General features: G+C 35.8%; 1 protein-coding gene across 1 annotated transcript in view; it reads left to right on the top strand.

Annotated features, from left to right (window-relative positions):
• LOC149086256 (vam6/Vps39-like protein) overlaps positions 1–19,873 on the top strand; it is a 79,991-nt gene that overhangs the window by 26,156 nt on the left and 33,962 nt on the right. Inside the window, exons 8-14 of the mRNA XM_089232281.1 lie at positions 1,880–1,972; positions 4,853–5,036; positions 5,451–5,574; positions 10,686–10,803; positions 15,690–15,804; positions 16,050–16,192; positions 16,843–16,992. Of these exons, the coding sequence (XP_089088407.1) occupies positions 1,880–1,972; positions 4,853–5,036; positions 5,451–5,574; positions 10,686–10,803; positions 15,690–15,804; positions 16,050–16,192; positions 16,843–16,992 (927 nt within the window). The remainder of the gene's footprint in view (positions 1–1,879; positions 1,973–4,852; positions 5,037–5,450; positions 5,575–10,685; positions 10,804–15,689; positions 15,805–16,049; positions 16,193–16,842; positions 16,993–19,873) is intronic.

The following is a 19,873-nucleotide window of genomic DNA, read 5'->3' on the forward strand; positions in this document are numbered from 1 at the left end:
AGAAGATATAAGGAGAAAACCTCTAGTCTAAAGGAAGCCATGTTTAGAGCAGCAGAATGAGTTTGGAAGGCAAAGACAAGACAAGGAAACTGATAGTCTTCGCCTATTAGAAATAAAGACAAATTATGTCTCCAAAGAGCAAGTCAAAATCATGGAAGTTTGGTTCCAAATCGATACGGAAAAGCAGAAGATTGCTCTATTAGAGCAATAAAAATTTGTGAGAAAAATATTAGTCAAGAGTGTCATATATTATAAAGAGCAATATTATTAGGGCAGTAGTTAAGAAGGAAACAGAAAGAAGCTAGGCTTTCCTTAGCTCCTGAAACTGCAGGAAGGGGAAATTGCAGGACAAAGAAGAAATGCTTAGCGCTGCTATATTGGATATAGAGTTGCTTAAGCTAGAAATAGAATGATAGAGGCTCTGGAGAGGTTTGATCCTCAGAACTAAGCGAATGTGTCTCTAGGGGGCAGGGCGCAATGCATACCTTTGTTATTAATTATAAACCATTTTTCTTATGCTTATGTTCAGGGTATGGTGATTTAAATCAGCTTGATTAAAATTACTTGATTTTTTTTAAAAAACCATCATTGATTTAAATCAAAAAATTTAAAATTTTCATTTTCCATTTATTTAACTCAAATGATATTGAAAAGTAAAAGTAAACTAGTACGGCAGCGGTTCTCAACTGGTGCTCCACAGAGCCCCAAGGGCTCCGTGGCCACTCGAGAATAATAGAATAAATCAATAAATTTGATAAACAAACAAAAAAAAAAGAGGCCTAAAGGGTACTGCCACATAAATAATATACTAAAAAGGGTTCCTCGAGTTGAACAGGGCTCCGCCATAGAAATTATACACTGAAAAAGGCTCTGCGAGTCCGAAATGGTTGAGAACCGCTGTAGTATGGTATGCATGATTCTGAAACGCTGTAAAGTTGTCGATTGAAAGAAATATAGATGATCTGGTAAATAAAGACTACAAAAAAGCTTATAGCTTACCCCCGGAGGTAGTGAATTCTAACACAATTGACACGTTTAAAAAGAAATACGATCAACATGGTGAGGTAAATTAAGAAGCTATCCATACTTAAAATAAAACAACCATAAATACGTTTTATGGGCTCTGTGTGCGTGTGTGTGTGTGCGTGCGTGCATGTGTGTGCGTGCGTGTGAGAGAGAAAAAAAGAAAGAAAGAAAATAATTTTTTAGTTTTTTTATTTGGGTTGCTTTATTATAGAAATATATGGCATCCTGATTTGTTATGGGCATATTTTTCCTCAGCCACCTCATTGGGCATTTTGTCTGTTGTGGCCTTGTATTTGTTTTTGTATCATGCAAGTCAGAAGCACATCATAATAAATGTATCCATCGATTGTGCAAGAAACAATCTTGTCAATGTAGAATATATTTTCATTTAGTTAATGCTGAGTGACCCTTTGGTGGTTGTACATTGAATGAATCGAGAAACACTACATTGTATGTGATACTGAATTGCCACCAGGCATTCACCTTAAAGATGCGAGAGCCCTCACGAATAAAAGCACTTTTCTACAAGAGAAATGTTTATACACAAAGTTAATTTTGGCTCAACAACCTTTCATGCTATATAAGCACACAATATATATGTTCATATTTTTTATTGTAGTTTGTTTATTTATTGTCAATTTGTAGTTTATGCATTCATGCTGAATTGAATTTGAGAGATTAGATGAAAAGATAGGTAATATGTGGAAATATGCATACTTAATGATTAACAAGATTTGTTTAATTAATGAGCAGTCAGTTTAATTAAAATTTAAAAAATCTATTTTTTTTTTTCATTCTCTGCTTATCTTTAATATCAGCACATTCATATATTTTTTCCTCTTTTCTCATCCAGCAAGACATGACCCTTCCAGACACTCCAAGGACCATCGTTTGGTGTGAGAATTCTTTATTCATTGGTTACAAGACAGAGTATCGATTGCTAGAAGTTTGTATTTCTATCCTTTTGTCACATTATAATTTTAGTTATTTCCCATTGCAAGAAGTTACTTTGCTCTGTCCAGCGTATTCAATTAATATTTGTGTATTTATACCAATTTAACTTTAATTAATATTTAATTTCAAATATTATGTGATCGTTTTTTCTGTAAAAATAACAAAAACTATGTGTTTTCAGTTTATCTTTATAGTTAAGACACAATTTGTAATGATGTCCATTATAGTGAGTGCTTCATTGCAATGACAGGCATCATAAGTCCAGAATATTTTCCTATTCATTCTGTGTTATTATCATCCAATCCAACAACCTGTAAAGATAAATTAAAGGAATTAAACAAAATCCGTTCTCAAGTGTGTTTGGCCTTGACTTTTGATGTTGGATAATTTGGTATGATGTGTTTTATTGACTTGAGAAACAACTAGATATCTGCTTTACATCTGTGTGACCATAAGCAGATACAGACTCCTTGTACAGGAGGGGAGATCACAGAGGGTGTGTACAGTGAAGGGGGAGGAGAGAATGCCCACCTCTGGCCTATATCTTCAGTTTGCCACTTATGGACACTAGATTTATACAGGGTGATTCAGAAAAAATGGGGAAAAATTTAAGAGGTGATAGTATACACACCAATATAAACAATTGTCATCAAAGAATGTGTGGTCTAACATGAAGCATTAGCGTGTTTTGAAACGGCCGCTCTGCAAACGTTAAAATGGCATTCCAGTTGAAATTTATCAGGAGAAAGATAACACCACATGCTTGCAAATGTAACCTGGGGAAGAAGAAGAAGAAACTATGCCAATCTGCATTACAGTGAATAAAAGGCGCGGACACCAGCCATATGAAGTTATTCCAGCATGCAACCATTCTAACGTTGTAACGTACGGGATGTCATCTGCACCTTTTATTCACTGTGACACAGATTTGCATAAGGTTTCTTCTTCCCCAAGTTACATTTACATGCATGGTGTTCTTTTTTCGCCCAATAAATTTCAACAGGAATGTTATTTTAACACTTGCGAAGCGGCTGTTTCGAAACACATTAACGCTTCATATTAGACCATGCATTCTTTGATGACAACTGTTTGTATTGGTGTGTACTATCGCCTCTCAAAGTTTTTCCCATATTTTCTGAATCACCCTGTATTATACTTATATCTCATGTGCATGCTAAACAGAGACAATGAAGGTTTTCATTATCAGAGTTTTTTTTTCACTTTTTATTTTAGAGGAGAGAGTTTTTAAGCAGTACTACTCAGCTGGCATGCTGTAAAACTACAGGGAACACCGACTTTTTAAATATTGTAGTCTACTTCACCAAACACCAGCTCTGGCCATATTGTTATATTGCAATTTACGGCCATTAATGAGATGGGTTGGAAATGAAGGCGCTATGTATCGGTGGTCGCTTCAGGCTTGTTAGGGAAAACATATTTTCTATATCCTCCCTCGGGTTGAACCTGGGACCCTGACAGCAACTTTCACAGTGGTAGATGAGTCTATTCCCTGTATGCTGGGAAAAGCAAGGTTTAATAAGAATCACAATGAATGAATGAACGCCAGAACTTTGCCACTGGACTTATCCTGTTGCAGAGATCTCTTCCAGCTCAGATTCATGGCAGAGTCTGGAACACTTTATTTTGTGTCAAAAAAAGAACAAACAAAAATTTTTATAACATATTTTTCCCGGACAATTAGGTGCTGTTGCGATTAACAATTTTTGTGGTTATTACAGACTTGATAGTGTTGGGAGTTGGAGAACAGTTTTGGGGTTTTGTTATGACAAAGAATGTCTGCACACACATATTATCTTATAAATAAGATAACAGATGAGATGGCATGGGCCCCCTCCAATTGCTTTTAAAATATATTACTGCTTAAGATGTGAAAACGTGTGAAATGAATAAAACTTGATTCATTATCTGAAAAATTCCATAATTTGGAATCTCCTTAGTCCTCAGCAGTCCAAGTCAGATAGGTTCTACTGTACCTTGCTACGGAGATAATCCGTTCTGGAATCACATTCCTTAGCTGAAACACAATTTATACTGTAGGTTTCTATGGAAAAATTGTTTAATTCGTTCAGGATAAATCACCCAAAATAAGAAGATAAGTTTCTAAATTTCCAAGAAACACTATAAAAAATGAGAGAAAGTGACCAAAAGCTGAAGAACTGTTTCAAAATTGGGTGAATGAGAATTTACATGAAGATGGGATGCTGAAGATCTTTTTATTCACATTATGTACACAACTAACCTCAGCGCTTTAGTGGTGGCACTACCCAGTTAAGTTTGTAAGTCTCCATCCATTTGTGATTTGGTCAACTCATTTCTATGTCTCATATTTATGCAGATGGAATAGATAAGCTCCTAGATTGTTCAGACTGTTCAGTTTATTGTTAAGAGCCTTGCACTGAAAAAATTCATGCTTCAAAAACACAGGCTCCTTTTTATTTTCAAGTATTTTCTATTAGCTGAATGTTTCATTTTGCATGCAGTGGTTCCAAAACTTTAAAAAATAGAAGTGGAGGTACACCTGGAAAAAGATTGTGAGGTGAACATGAGTTAATTGGGCGATTGAGTGATGTTAATTCTGATGATGATTGGCTCTAAAATTCAGCTCTTGATGCAGATGTTTTGTGTTAGCATGTGCATCCATATCAACCAAAATGTTTGTGAGCTGAAACCATGTTTGTTAGTCAAGACAAAAAAATCTTTGTTAGCCGAAAAATTTGTAAGCCATGGTGTTTGTTAGCCAAGATATTACTGTGTAATTAATTATTTTCATGTTAAAATCAGTTATTTTCATATTATAATTAATAATCATGGAAGCAACTTCCTGACTGTATCTTTCATTATATATTTCTAGCTGCCAACTGGAATATCAAAGGATTTGTTTTCAACTGGTGGAAAGCAGCAAGAGCCTCTGATAACACTGATAGCAGGAAACAGAATCGCAGCTGGGACGGATGAGCAAACTGTCATCATTGACTCTCAGGGAAACCCTACACTAAAGTATCTCATCAAATGGTCTGAAGTGCCTCTTTCACTTGGTAAGATTTTGTATTGTTATGTTCAATTCTCACTGCATGACCTGCTGGGGAAAATTATTTAGTGTAGTTGATTATATAGTTATAGTTGAATGTTTGGAGAAATTTTTTGCTTACTCAGATTATTTGTAAAAGTGATGCAATGATTTGCAATGATGGCATTGAATTCAAAAAATATGATCATATAAAATTTTATTTGGATTTGTGAGAAAGACGTAAATACTTATAAAAAAATAGATTCAGACTCAAAACACACACACACACATGAGAATAAAATTTTTATTACCTTGCATAAAAAATGTCCTATCATTTTTATTGCAAAATCTACACATAACTCCATTGAAGAAAAGTTTGTTATTGCTCATGCATATTTGCAACAATAAATTCTATTGTATGCAATTTATAAATTTTTTTCAGCCTACGATTCACCTTATTTAATAGCAGTTCTACCCTCATCACTCGAAGTACGGTCCATTGAACCCAGACTCCATGTTCAGAGCATTGGCTTGAAAAATGTCAAGATGATTTCTTCCAGCAAAAGGTTAATGTATTTCATACTTTTGAGATATATTCATAGATTTGTTTCTATAAAATTTAATTTCATGACAGGGTTTTCATCTGTGTGTCAAGACTGGACTTCAGCAGGTGCAAAGGGTGTGATTGCACTGGGCTGCAAATTATTGGGTGGGGGCGTAAAATTGTATTTTAATGTATTTACTAATACAAATACAATGCCACAACAGGCAAAATGCCCCATGAGGTGGCTGAGAAAAATTTGTCCATAACAAATATGGATGTCATATATTACTAAAATACAGCAACCCAGTTAAAAATACAATTACAAACAATATATATACATGATAAAATATTATACAATGTGCCCATAAAATGTATTTATGGTTGTCTTATTCTAAGTGTGGATAGAGCTTCTCAATTCAACCCAACATGTTTATCGCATTTCTTTTTAAACGTGTCAATTGTGTTCGAATTTACTTTCTCCGGGGGTAAGCTATTCCATTTATTAGCAACCCTATTAGAGAAAAATTCCCTGCGCCACCATAACCTTGCATTGTCCCTTACCAATCAATACTGTTGTCCCCTTTTAAAAGCAGTTGATTGACTGTGTATTAATAATTCATGATCTATCCTATCCGTCCCGTCCAAAAATTTTGAACACTTCGATCATATCTCCTGAACACCTGCGTTCATCCAATGTAAACATATTTCAAAAATGAGGTCTCTCTTCATAACTCAACCCCCTGTGTGCCAATAAGGACACACGTAGCTCTTCTCTGCACCCCTTCAACCAAGTCTATGTCCCTCTGTAGGTATGGTCTCCAAAACCTTGCAGCATGCTTCAGTCCAGGACAAACTGAGACTCAGAAAAGCAGGAGACCTTTTTGAAAATGAAAATAAGCATGCTATTAGCTTTTTTGACCACCGCTGAATGATGTTCAGAAAACCCAAGCCGCTTGTCAATGAGAATTCCCAAACTGGTGACCCTAGTTGCATCCGGGATAGTAACGCCATTCAACTCGTAAGAGAACCGTGGGTTGTTCGAACCAAAATGAGCGACCATGCACTTATCAACACTAAACATCATGCTCCATTCATTTGCCCATGCTGCAATCCTGTTTAAGTTGGTCTGGAGCAACTCCCTATCGCTTTGATTTCCGATTACTCCCATTAGCTTCACATCATCTGCGAATTTGCTAGTAATCCCATTGATACCCTGATCGAGTTTATCGATAAAAAGTGAAAAAAGTATGGGGCCAAGGACACTTCCTTGAGGAACTTTTTTTTTGAAGGAATACAAAAAAAAAAAATTGAAATTAAGTACCTGGCAGCACATTTTTCTTTACTCGAAGATTTACTTTGCAGAACGGAAAGAGCCAATGATACGTCAGATTTGTCGCCTGTCCGACCAGAGAATTCCCCATTCACCATAACTCGTTGTGACCTATCTCTTAACCACGATTCCATTCAATTCAGCAAGTTGCCTCCAATTCCCATTTCGTGTAAACGCTTCAAGCGTTTACCATTTTGACCCGATCAAATTCTTTCTGGAAATAAAGGTAAACAATATCTTCATTTTTGCTCCTACCCAAAACCTTCATCATGTGATCATAGAAAGCAAAGGAAGTTAATCACACACTTCTCCTTTCTGAGCCCATGCTGATTATTCGACAGTAATAATTTCCAAAATTTTCGAGAGGGAGCTCATCAAACTCACTGGACGATAATTGGACACAGCTTCTCTACTACCCTTTTTGAATATTGGGACAACATTAGCAAGCTTCCAATCTGTTGGAATGGTATCCTCAGCAACACTACTCCTGTATATCTGTGCGACTGGCTTCAACAATTCATTAGCACATTCCCTGAGGACCCTGGGATAGATATCATCTGGTCCTGGTGCTTTGCTTCCACATACAGTTTTCAGAAGATTTAGGATGTCCACGTCTTTAATATTGTTGATTTTATTACCCCATGCAACACCCATACATTGAATACAGTATTCTGTATTAAAAACAGATGTGAAAAAGTTATTGAAGGCACATGCCTACATTGCTTCCTACCCTAGACCCTCCTATCGAGAGGGGGCCAACTGTCCCCTTACATCCATTATTGACGTATCTAGAAAATGATTTTTGGTCAGAGCCCAACGTTATCTATCAACCTAGATTCAACTTCCTCTTTACTGTCCTTTATTGCTTTCTTCAATGCTTTTATTTTATCAGTAAACAATGACAGGTCACTTCGTTCACTTTTATACTCTCTGAATGCATTTCTGTTTTCAAGATGAAGGTTACAAATGCTATCCGTGAACCATAGGAGGAGCGATGTACAAGCACGCTTTTTTCGAACAAAGGGTATGGCATTGTGCAAAACAGAGGACAGCTTTGTACTAAATTCTTCCCATTGGCTTACCATTCCAACCAGTCTGAACACTTCCGCTAACCATTCTCTCAAAACATCAAAGTTAGTCCTCCAAAAACAAGGAACCAGTCTCTTGTTATCAACCTTACTCAAAGAAAAGTTACAGAAAAAACCAACGACACGATGATCACTAGATGGAAATTTTTCCCCCACCAAAACATGTTCAACGAGATCTTCAGAACTAGTGAGAACTAAATCCAAAATAGGAGTCTCCCTAGTGGCTTCTCATACCTGCTGATACGAAAAATTATTGAGCACCACCTTAAGAAAGTCTCTTTCATATGAAATCTAGCTGAGAGTTTCCCCCAATCGATACCCAGGTAATTGAAATCCCCTAGTATAATGACCCTCTTACGCTTACACGTGTAGGAAATTTCATCATGAAGTTTGGCGATGTAGTTTCGATCCCCATTCTATGGATTGTAACAAACCTCTACAATAAGTTTATGACGCCTTACGTGTTCAATCTCAACCCATATAGTTTCAATTTCACTTCTCTGCACGTTACTCTTTCTAGCCTTCAAACATGATTTACGTATATCAAGACTCCACCCCCCCCCCCCTTTCCTATCTGATCTATTTCTCAAAAAAGTTTTGTATCCTGAGATGTGTAAGAAAGATTCATCCCCATCGTTTGCCCAAGATTCTGTAACGGCTATAAGATCCAGGCCCTCCACAGCTATCATAGTTTCTAAAAAATCTTTCTTATTACCCAAGCTCTTGACCACTACTACTAGCTATAATACCCAATGCTGTGTGGGTTTTCCCCATATCATATACTGGCAGCATTGAAGAAATAACAAACCATGGTAAAGGCATATACAGTAAAACCTCTCTTTTGCAGACACAGACAGGACAAAAAAATTTGTCTGTAAAAGAGGGGTAGCCATTAATCAGGGGTTTGAAATGCATAATTTCATTATACAAGGGGGAATTATTATTTGGCAGTAAAAGGGGAGTTACCACATCTGAGGGGTGTCTGTTAAGAGATGTTTTACTATACATGTCTGAAAAGAAACATTGCTCAGGAACCAAGGTAACCAAAGTAAGCATTCCAAAAGTCATTGTGAAAGCCCAGAAACAATTGTTGCCCGACAGTTTTTTGCCCATTTTGGCCATTTGCCGAGCTCTGGTGATTTTTTAAAGTAACCTATCATTCAACGTTGAAGTCGGGTCCTGTTTGGTATATATATATATGCAGGGGCTCCCACTCATCCTACTTCTTTTCCCCTGATGTTTTATCTTATTATACCAAAAATTATGGTCAGATACTTTTTGAACAAACCTTGTGTATTCTCTTGTTTTACCTGACTGAAGCAAAGTTGGGGTTTTAGACAAGATTTTCTTTTAATGGAAGTAACTTACTATAAATTTACTCTTGGCAGATTAAAATAATTGTGTAAATCCACATAAGCCGAAAAATAAAAATTGTAAAAATGTTATTTCATATTTTCTATGGTTTTTTGTGAGCCAATTCACAGAGTCTGTGGTTTTATGCCGATAATGATCTTTTTTTCAACAACATTTTTTTTTTAAGGAACACACAAATAGAGAATAAAGGGGAGGAAATCGCCAGGGAGAAAATTTTCTGCTATTGACAATCATTTGCTTTTAAACATTTCAAACATATAGTAGAGGTGAGCTTGAACCGATAAGGTTAGGGAGGTGTGGTTTGGTGCACATATTTAAGCAATCCTATTGTGTATGCTTGAATATTTTCCTGTCTGCAGAAGCTGGCAGCAGTTGCCAGCAGATCACCAATGAGTGAGGAAGTGTGAGTAAGTTGCATTTTGGGTTTCGATCTCCAGAGTTGTTTCTACTCAATTGTTAGCAGCTTTGGCACAAACTTCACTGAAGTTATCTTGAAACCCAAATCATCAGTTAAAAGGGAATGAACAGATTTCTCTAATCATGATTCAATATTCCTACATCACCAGAGTCCTCATGATCTCATGTCTGGATGTTAAGAACTTACCAGAATGTGCTTCACTCTCCACTGATATGTGACAATCTATGCAGCAGTTGTATCACTCCTTCATCTGTGTGGTGCCCACTATTTTGTCTCTGGAAGCCTGTTGAATCTTGCGGATTGTTTTCACTCAGGAATGACCAAGCTCAACAAAATTTAATGTAGTAGTTTTGTGTTCAAGTTTTTCTGCCATTTTGTCAAAAACCAAAAATGTGATGGTGCTCACTTACATTTACTTAGGGGCTGTTCAAGTATTACGTAAGCACATTTTTTAGCCATTTTTGACCCCCCCCCCTTGTCAGAAAAATTTCGTCATAAGCTCTGCCCCTCTGAATCCTAACTCATATTTTCATAAAGGGTGATTGATGAAGTAAGCATTATCCAAACCCCTCCCCCCCTTGTCATCAAAAGTCAGCAAATCAGAAGCCCCCTCCATCGATGATGACGTAATACTTGAACAGCCCCTTACTCAGTGATTTTCCTGCGACTGGCAGCTTTTGTACGCAGGAAAAAACTCAAGCATGCACACTAGGATTGCCTGCATACATACATGCACTAAACCATGCTTCCCTAGTTTCATTAGGTAAGCATTGGTTACGCATGGAAAATTATGGTCGGATACTTTTTGATCAAACCTCATATTTTAATGGAATATTGCACAGGTATTTTTTTTTTACTTTTCGGTTCTCGTCAATTTGTTTTATTGAAATCAAATATTTTACATTCTTATTTTTTTGTTCCAGTGGTTGGGTGTTTGTTGCATCTCAAAACGAACTATGGCTTTTGCGCTCAGCTCCATTTTCTGAACAGATTTCAAAGCTCAGAGAGCAAAATGAGTTGGAGTTAGCTTTACGCATGGCAGTAAGTTATACTTCTTTTTTTTTTTACTTATCTCTCTATCTTTAGCTTGTCCTTGCGTATTCATTTTTACACATAATTAATGTTCTCTTTGGGAAAGAATTTCAGAAGTTTTTTTTCCTCTGAGAAGTTCTGAAGGAGGAAATATAATACTGAATGACTCATTCAAAAAAAATTATTTTTTAATGTGATTGTATGTTTGAGAGAAAGGAAAATTCTTTAGCATTCAATCATTTTGATGCATCATTGTACAATGATATCTTAGCTTAGAAATTTTTTGGGTAATGACAATTTTGTTTCACAGTTTTTCTGCCCTGGACAACAAACGCTTTATTCAGTTACTATAGATGTACTTGCTAACAACACACCAGTGCTGTGAGCAGAGTTTTCACGCAATCATCATCGGAATTAGGGGAGAGATATTTCTGGATGTCGTGCCAATATAAACCTTTGAAAAGAAAAGTTATTTGTCTCCTCTGGGAATGGAACCAGTGTCCTCTTTCATATAGGGCAAGAGAACTAACCAATTCACCAGAGAAACAACTTTTCTTTCCTCATAACACACCTTAGTAGAGTGACATGCTGAATAGAGACATCGCAGCCTCTGTACTGCAATAACATGGTTCGTACGGTCCTTGAAAACCTTGAAAAGTCCTTGAAAAAAAAAAGTTCATTTTCAAGGCCTTGAAAGTACTTGAAAATAAATAAGAGTCCTTGAAAATAAATAAGAGTCCTTGAAAATAAATAAGAGTCCTTGAAAATAAATAAGAGTCCTTGAAAAAGAATTTTTTTTTAAGAATTCTGTGAGAGTCCTTGAAAAATTTGTGTTTTCCGAAATAGTTTTCGCCACTTTTTTTTTTTTACTTCGTAAGTGACGTCCTTAAAAAAGTGCAAAGCACAGGGAAAAAGCCTTAGTAGCCAATAACCCTGGATAATTGGATTTAAAGCACGTTTTTCCCCATTATTATAAAGCCGGGTTTTCGTAGGAGCAGGTTTTTTGTGCCGCGTGCAAAGTGAATCGCCCAGCGTGACACGCCGTCCACTCAATAATAATAAGAAAACAAGTTTGACTGTTTTCCTAGAGAGCGCGACAAGCCTCACACGGCAGTGTTTTACGTCGGGCGTGATTGGCCGACTGTTTCTGGAGGAGTCAAATGCGTTGTGCGCCACTCGTTTTACCGATCTTCTCTTCATTTTTGTTTTCTTTCACTTCCCTTCATCGAGCTCGATGCTTCCCTTCAAACCGGAGCATGCAGATGACAGAGTAGCTGATAGCAGGGCCGTGAGCTGATGCGCCACGGTAGGAATACACAAACGCGTAGTGTGATTATGTGAAACGTTTCTGTCGACGCGAAATAATACAGTTCGGTTCATGCGGTGCCAAAAACCTATGTTGGAATGTTTTTTCCCTTTTTATTCTCTGTGCACGTGGAACCGCTCGGCCCGACGCAATATGTAAATCGCTGGCGGCATGCTCACGGGAGCTCGGCTTTGTACTGTAGGCTGGTTTTTTTCCGCGTCTATGTCGGGATTGTTTTTTTTTCTCCGAGATTGCCGGTTGTTATTTATCGGCCGTTTTATTTATTTATTTCTTTTATGATCGTAAATGATCTTGTTTTTTTTCCTTGCAACTTTTATGGAATAAAAGCTAGAGTTCAAAATGAACTTCCGATCGTTGTTTTTTTTCTTCAGCTCAGTCGGCACACTCTGACCCCCAACAACCAACCAATACCTATTTCTAGAGTAGAAGTCCTTCTGTTCTAGAAGGTATCGCAACAACCCACTTCTAGGAAAACCCGGCTTTATGGTAGCATGTATTCTGTGATCGTATGTAGACGTATTTAGAGTCGTTGGAAGTCATTAAACTTTTGTACTAGGTATTTTTTCTGGAGGACTTGAGAAATCAATATCTTAATAAAAAAAGTGCCATAATTTTTGCCGAAATAAATAATTTCAGCCTTTCGGTCCGTAAGTGAGCGAAGCTTCCTCTGATTACTGTAAACTATAGGCGAAGATTGACTTGGAAGTCTGGGGGGGGACACACGATGTTGATGTCAATTCATATATGCATATATACATTAGATCAGTCAACTTCACATCCCCCCCCCCCGTATCTCCGCCCATGCTGTCTAAGGTTGTATAAGGTTCTTTAAAGAAAGAAAACAAAAAATGAGTAACAAGTGTGTGTACTTTTAATTACTTGTGTGGCTGAAAAATCCCTTCTATCAAGATTGGTTGCTGAGTGTGCCAGACGAAAATGTCGCCAAATGCAAGCTGTACTTCAATGGGTGAATCGGCGCTGAAATCCATTGAGCTTATATTACTGGAGGGAGTATGACGCAGGGCCATAACTAGAATTTTTGTATTGTCTTGCCGCCCCCACCAATTCGGAATTCGATAATTTTATAACGGTGTTCACCTAAAAATTGCCACCCGGGGCAGTTGCCCCCCCCCCTCCCGCGTTCTAGTACCGGCGCTGGTATGACGTCAGTGGTCTACATAATTACTTGGAAGATCACGTGACGCGTTGGATGTCGGCGCATCTCCGTTATTTTCTAATGGCATCCATAGTTGTTTAAAGGAGTTTAAAACAATAAATGAAAAAAATAATTTCAGTATCGATGATATGATTCCAAAATTAATGAAAGAGATAGTTCCAGAATTAATGAAAGAAAGAATTACAGAATTAATGAAAGAAAGAATTACAGAATTAATGAAATATAATTCCAAAATTAATGAAATATAATTCCAAAATTAATGAAATATAATTCCAAAATTAATGAAATATAATTCCAAAATTAATGAAATATAATTCCAAAATTAATGAAATAATTTTAGAATCAATAAAAGAATTCAGCATTAGCGAAAGAAACAAATCCAGAATTGATGAAAGCAATTATTCCAAAAGTTATGAAAAATTATTCCAGAATTGTTGAAAGAAATAATTCCAGAATTGATGAAAAAATTCCAGAATTAATGAAAAAAATTATTCCAGCATTAATGAAAAAAATTATTCCAGCATTAATGAAATAAATAAATTCAGAATTAATGAAAGAAATAATTTAATCTTTTTTTATCTTTAGAAGAGTTCTTTTTTTTAGTCTTTAAAAGGAAATTAATTGCAATATTTAGAGACTAAACTACGTTTCAATGAGGAAATTGACAGGCACGAACTGTGTTATTCAATGTGTCATATGTTTTGTATGATATATATGTGTATGTGGCCTCCTTTATTCATTACAGATGATGTGAAATAAAGTAGGGAGAAATGTAATCTCTGAAAGTTTTAATCAAAATTAAATATGCACCTATTCATGTTAGAAATATGCTTTTGTAAAAAAAGTCCTTGAATTTTTAAGTTTTACCTTAAAATGTGCTTGAATAGTCCTTGAATTTTTTTTCGTTGGAAGAGTACGAACCATGAATAACCGCATCGACATACATGCTAAATCTGTTCGTATCAGCAAAAAACCAGAAAAATGTCTTTCCTAATGTATTGCGGGCTTAGAAAACACATTACCTCTCTTTTATAAGAATTATTGCTGTCAATTCAGCCTAATTTATTTATGCATGCCTCATGTAAACTGATTCCATACCCCCAGCAAGAAGGTTTCAGTTACTCATTTATAGTCACTATTTTTTGCACTAGAATATGAAAAAGAATGTCTCTAGTTCCACATGCGATCAGTTGCAATGATCACCATGAACATGGGGTTATGCACATAGTGTGAAAAATAAAAAATCTCCAGTGTCTGATCTTCCTTCAAATTCTCCTTCATTTATTTGCGAAGGTCATCCTTCACTCAGTTTTCATCTTCTTCGCTGTGTTTCATAGGGGTTATCAAATCTTAGGTAGAATCGGCTGTCTTAACATATGTGTTCACTTGGGCATGGCTTGGGAGACTCGAGTGTAGAGGGGGGCCTCGTGACTGATATCTTGTTAAGATTTTTGAGCTTGAGCATGTAAATTATAAGAAAAGTCATTTATAGTCAGCTGGGGGGCCCTCAGAAAAACACAATTTGCCCAGTTGCCCATGATACCCTTAAGGCAGAACAAATTAAACAATTTTCCATAAAAACATGGGAAATCATATTTAGGCTTTTGAAGATTTCAGGTAATTGATGTTATTCTAGAATAAATTATCTTTGTTAGTGAAGGTGTGACTAATTTTATCACATAAAGGCTCATTAGCTTTCTTTACAACACACCAACTCCGGTCATGTCACCATACTGCAATTTTTAACGAGTGGAGTTGGGTGGGAAATGAAGGAGTCCTTTATCTGTGGTTGTTGTAGGATTAGTAGGTAAAGAACCTGTTTTCGATATTCTTCCCCTGGATTTGAACCTGTGGACCTTGACAGTGACCTTCATGGTGGAAGACAATCATCTTACCACTGCACCACTCGGCATAGGCTTATTAGACTGGAATGTACAGTTTTGAGCTGACATTGAATAACCTTTTGTTTCCTGTTAAATAAATTGAACATCAGCCTGTCAAATCGTAGATCAATACGCTATCTAATCCCTACTGGTTACATCATAAGAAACACATAAATATTTTTGTTACCTGTTATATACAGCAGAGCTTGATAAATCGAAAAAATAAATTCTTGGGAGACAAGAATGATTTTAATCTGAAGAAAAATGGTCCTAAATAGTGTTTTTTTTTTTTTTTTTTACTTTTCCAGGACTTTGTATCCTTTTGCTATGTTAAAGACACACTGTCATTAAAAACAAATTTTTTGTCATTCATAGATTCTTATTTATTAGTCACGTACAGAAAATTGTAGAAGCCAATACAGATTTCAGTCACCATGGCAACCTTGCTCCCACGATTTGTCAAGCCAAATACATGTGTGCTTAGCTGGTATAATTTTTATATTTCTAGAAAATGATGTCTGATGACGAGCAGCAAAAAAGTATACAGAATCTCCATGCATTCTCACTGTTCCGAAGAAGACAATTCAGAGAGGCTATGGATATGTTTCTTGAACTTGGAACTGGTAAACTGAATATCTTTCTTTAGCCCTGTAAGCGACAATTATAAATCGTTAAATCTGCTTTCAAAATACCATCTCTTGTTTTTCAATTAAGTAGATTTTCTTGTGTGGTTTTCAGCTGGTGCAAACCAAGGGGGAAAGGGGAAAAAATTTTCCATTGAGAAATCATTTTTACAAAATTTCTGGGCTTGTTGATGCTAAAAGTGAGGCTAATTTTTTTTTTTTTTTTTTGGTCGTTTCTATTTCAGATCCATGTCATGTCATTGGGCTTTTTCCAGACTTGCTGCCTGAAGAGTTTCGGAATCAACTAGAATATCCAGATGAGTTACCAACTCTGATAGGGGTGGAGCTAGAGAATGGGCTTTTTGCTTTGACTACTTATTTAGTCCAGGTATCGTCTCATTTGAACTTTATAGATAATGATGTTGTTACTGTTTTTCGTCATTTTTTTAATAAGCTCCCCATTTCTGTAGTTTTATAAAAATGGGATTTTAGAGTTTAATGTAGTTTTTTGTGCTCATTAATTTTTATCACGAAAAAGAAGTTTTAAAAAAACCAGCAAGAGATGATATTAGTTATTAATCACCTTGTTATTTCAAAATGTTAATTCCTTTAAAACATTTCAAATTTGGGTATCGGTACTGATCATTTAGTGCATATTTTTATTTCTTGTTGATCATTTTGAGAGTTGTCTGCATTCAAAAGGGAATCATTTATTCAAAACATCTTATTCTCCTGTTCACTATTTTCGGAGATGTGCAACTACAGTCAAACCTCATTATGGAATCTTTCTTGAAAGCCCAAATATATGACTCTGAAAAGCAGCATTGAAAAGAAAAAGCCAAGGACTGGACCCTGAGATTTTTTAGGGCTTCTTCTACTTTCTTAATGAGGGATCAAGCTTAACAAAATATTGTAAGAGTATTAATGGAAACCTTCGATAGAGTTTAGCATACTTATAAAACAAAGGTTTGACTTGTCTGATTTATTAATTGAATAAATTGAAATTTCATGCATTTATTATCTTCGTTTTCAATGTAGGTTCGAAATAATTTACTGAAAGTAGTGAAAGATGTCGATGATGATGCACAGTCTTCATCCATTGCCATAGAAATTGGGTCGAATACAGTACGCTCGAAAAACCAGTTGCTACAGATCATTGACACTACGTTATTAATAAGCTATCTTTTGGTAATTTCTTCTCCTAACTATATCTTGTTGTTTTTTATGCATAGCTATAGTCATTGCTTCAGAGTTAACCTCAATGTATGTTGGGCTGTTCGTATTCTGACAGTTTCTGCTGACTGTTTTCCCCCTACTCCCACAAGAAGGAGAAATTAGCTGGAACACATTCTTTCTGGTCTGCGATAAAAAAAGAGAACAATGGAAGTGACTCAGAAAATGTATCATATATATATGTATATAATAACTTTATAAAATTTTTCTTGAAGGCGGTTCTTGGCATAGGTGAAAAATAATCATTTCACTTTGTATGCAGGAGTAGATTGAGGTAATGCCATCCTCCCCAGTACATTTTCTTGGGGGGGTGGGGGTAGGAGGGGATATAGTTAACTTTAGATTCCTATTACAAATATTATTTAGAATTACTTTTTAGCTTGACAAATTAATTTTAAAATTTAAGTTTAGGGTACTGTGATAGAAGGAGACAGGTGTCCCAAAAATTTACCCAGGTTACAAAAATATTTAAAAAATATATATATTAAAACAAATTTGACACGAGACAAAATTAAAAACGAAAAATTCATTTTTAAATTAAATAGTTCATCTTATTGCTATTGAATGCTATTAAATATTCATCTTAGCAGAGAAAAAGTTATATTTATTTGTCTAATTCTATAGTGTATAGTTCTATAAGGTACGCAACATTATATATTACATTTAAAAAATTCTGTTCCTAATGAAACACTTAAAAGTTATGTGCGTTTAACAGAGTAAGGTGCCAAAACTCAATTCAACAAGAAAAATTCAATCCGAAATTACTCTTACCATATCAAAAATTTTTCCTTTAACTCATGATTAACTGTATCACCATGATACAGACTTCATTCAAAACTTCAGCAAGCATTTTACATTGTTCAGACTATGATTTTTACTTATGCTCCAGTTACATTGCTACCCTATAAATTTACTGCAGTTATAGAGTTGGGTTGGAAATGAAAACATCATCTCTGTGGTTGATCCTCAAGCTCATTAGGTAAAATATCTTGTTATCTATATTCTTTCCCGGATCAAACATGGTGGTAGATGAGCATCTCACCACCGTGCCACTTGGGTGGTAATAGTTCTGTAGTCACAGACGACAATCAAGAATTTTCCAGTTGCAAGGTCCCAGCAAGGAGAAAAGAAAATTTAAGAGTTGCGTAAGGCTGACTATTTTGCACATTAAACTGAAACCAAAGCAGTTCTCTAGCAGACGAAACCCTTTCAATTGTCCAATGTACAGAAGAGTATGTTATTTCTGCAGATAACATTTTATTGAACTGATGAAACTTTTTACTGGGACTCTGTAAACAGGTAAACATTGAAAACAGACACTCATCAAATCAGTAATACACACAAAGGAAAACTCATGAACATGTGCAGAGTGATTATAATTAAAGTTCTCATACTCTCATGAAAACTACTCAAACTATGAGAACTTTAATTATAATCACCCTGTACATTTTCATGAGTTTTTCTCAATGTGTGTTTCTCAAAAACTGCTTATCCGAATGCAGCCAAATTTTTAGGATGTATTCATGAGACCGTAGGAGAGAGATTTGTGAAATAAATACAATTACAAATACAAAGGCCACAACAGGCAAAATGCCCAACGAGGTGAGTAAACTTTCCCCCAACTTCTTCTCGGTCGTAGGTCCTCGGCTGTACCTCCACTACGATTTCAGGACGAAATAACTGGATTCTAGACTCCCAAAAGAAGAAAACAACTCTTTATTTAATTTATTATCAAACACCTCCAACGAAACCGTTTTGTCTCTTCGGTACCAACTTTTACACTCTCCCTCTTTTTCGAATGTTTCAAATCATTCTTGTTTCTCTCTCTCGCTACTCCTGTTTCTCCTTGGCCTTTTTTCAACCTCTTTTCTCCTGAACCTTACAAGGTGGCTGAGAAAAAGATGCCTATAACAAATATGGATGTCGTATATTTCTCAAAAATGCAGCGACCCAATTAAAAACACAATCACAAAAATTATAAACAATATATACACATGATAAAATATTATACAATGCCCATAAAAACGAGAATAAAAGACGAAATAAAAGAGAATTGTTCAATTTTTGACCACCAGGTGAAAAAGTTTTTCTTTTTTTTTATTGAATTTTTCTTTTCCCCATGGACCATATAGCATATATACCAGGTTTCAATGAAATACGTCTACCAAAACAGGCACTACATAGGTGTGAGTAGTTTTAGTATACTGACACTGCTCAGACCTATGCAGCACCCATTCTGGAGGACATTCCATTGAAACTTGGTATCTATATGGTCTATAGAAAAAATGAAAATTCAATTAAAAAAAAAAAGCACTTATTCACCTGGTGGTCAAACATTGAACTTTTTTTTATTTCATAATCTCTATCCCATGGTCTCATTAAGATATCCTAAAAATTTGGCTCCATTTGGATAAGCTGTTTTTAAGAAGAACTACTCAGAGTATGTAACTTTAATTATAATTGCCCCATGTATAACTTGAAACTAAACACAAAATTGAATTTTGCACATTATCTGTACCTAAATATTTTGTTTCGAAAGCACAAAAGAGAATACATTGGTATAGTCAGAAAAATGGCCAAAGCCAGCTCCCAGGGAAAACTATTCCTCATAACTCTACATTTTAAACCTTATCTTATCCACCACACAAAAGCAACTTTCCAGTCCTATGAAGGCAAGCCCTCAAGCGGTGCAGTGGTAGGGTGCTCGTCTTCCATTATGAAGGTTACTGTCAAGGTCTCCAGGTTCGAATCTGGGCATTAAATTTCAGAAACAAGTTCTTTACCTACCAAGCATGGGGCGACCACTGATAGATGGCACCAAACAAAATGGCAGGTC

This window comes from Pholcus phalangioides, unplaced genomic scaffold (assembly GCF_987345545.1).
Source record: "Pholcus phalangioides strain wild (caught in Gottingen) unplaced genomic scaffold, Ppha-v1.0 ptg000005l_1, whole genome shotgun sequence".
NCBI classification, from domain to species: domain Eukaryota; kingdom Metazoa; phylum Arthropoda; class Arachnida; order Araneae; family Pholcidae; genus Pholcus; species Pholcus phalangioides.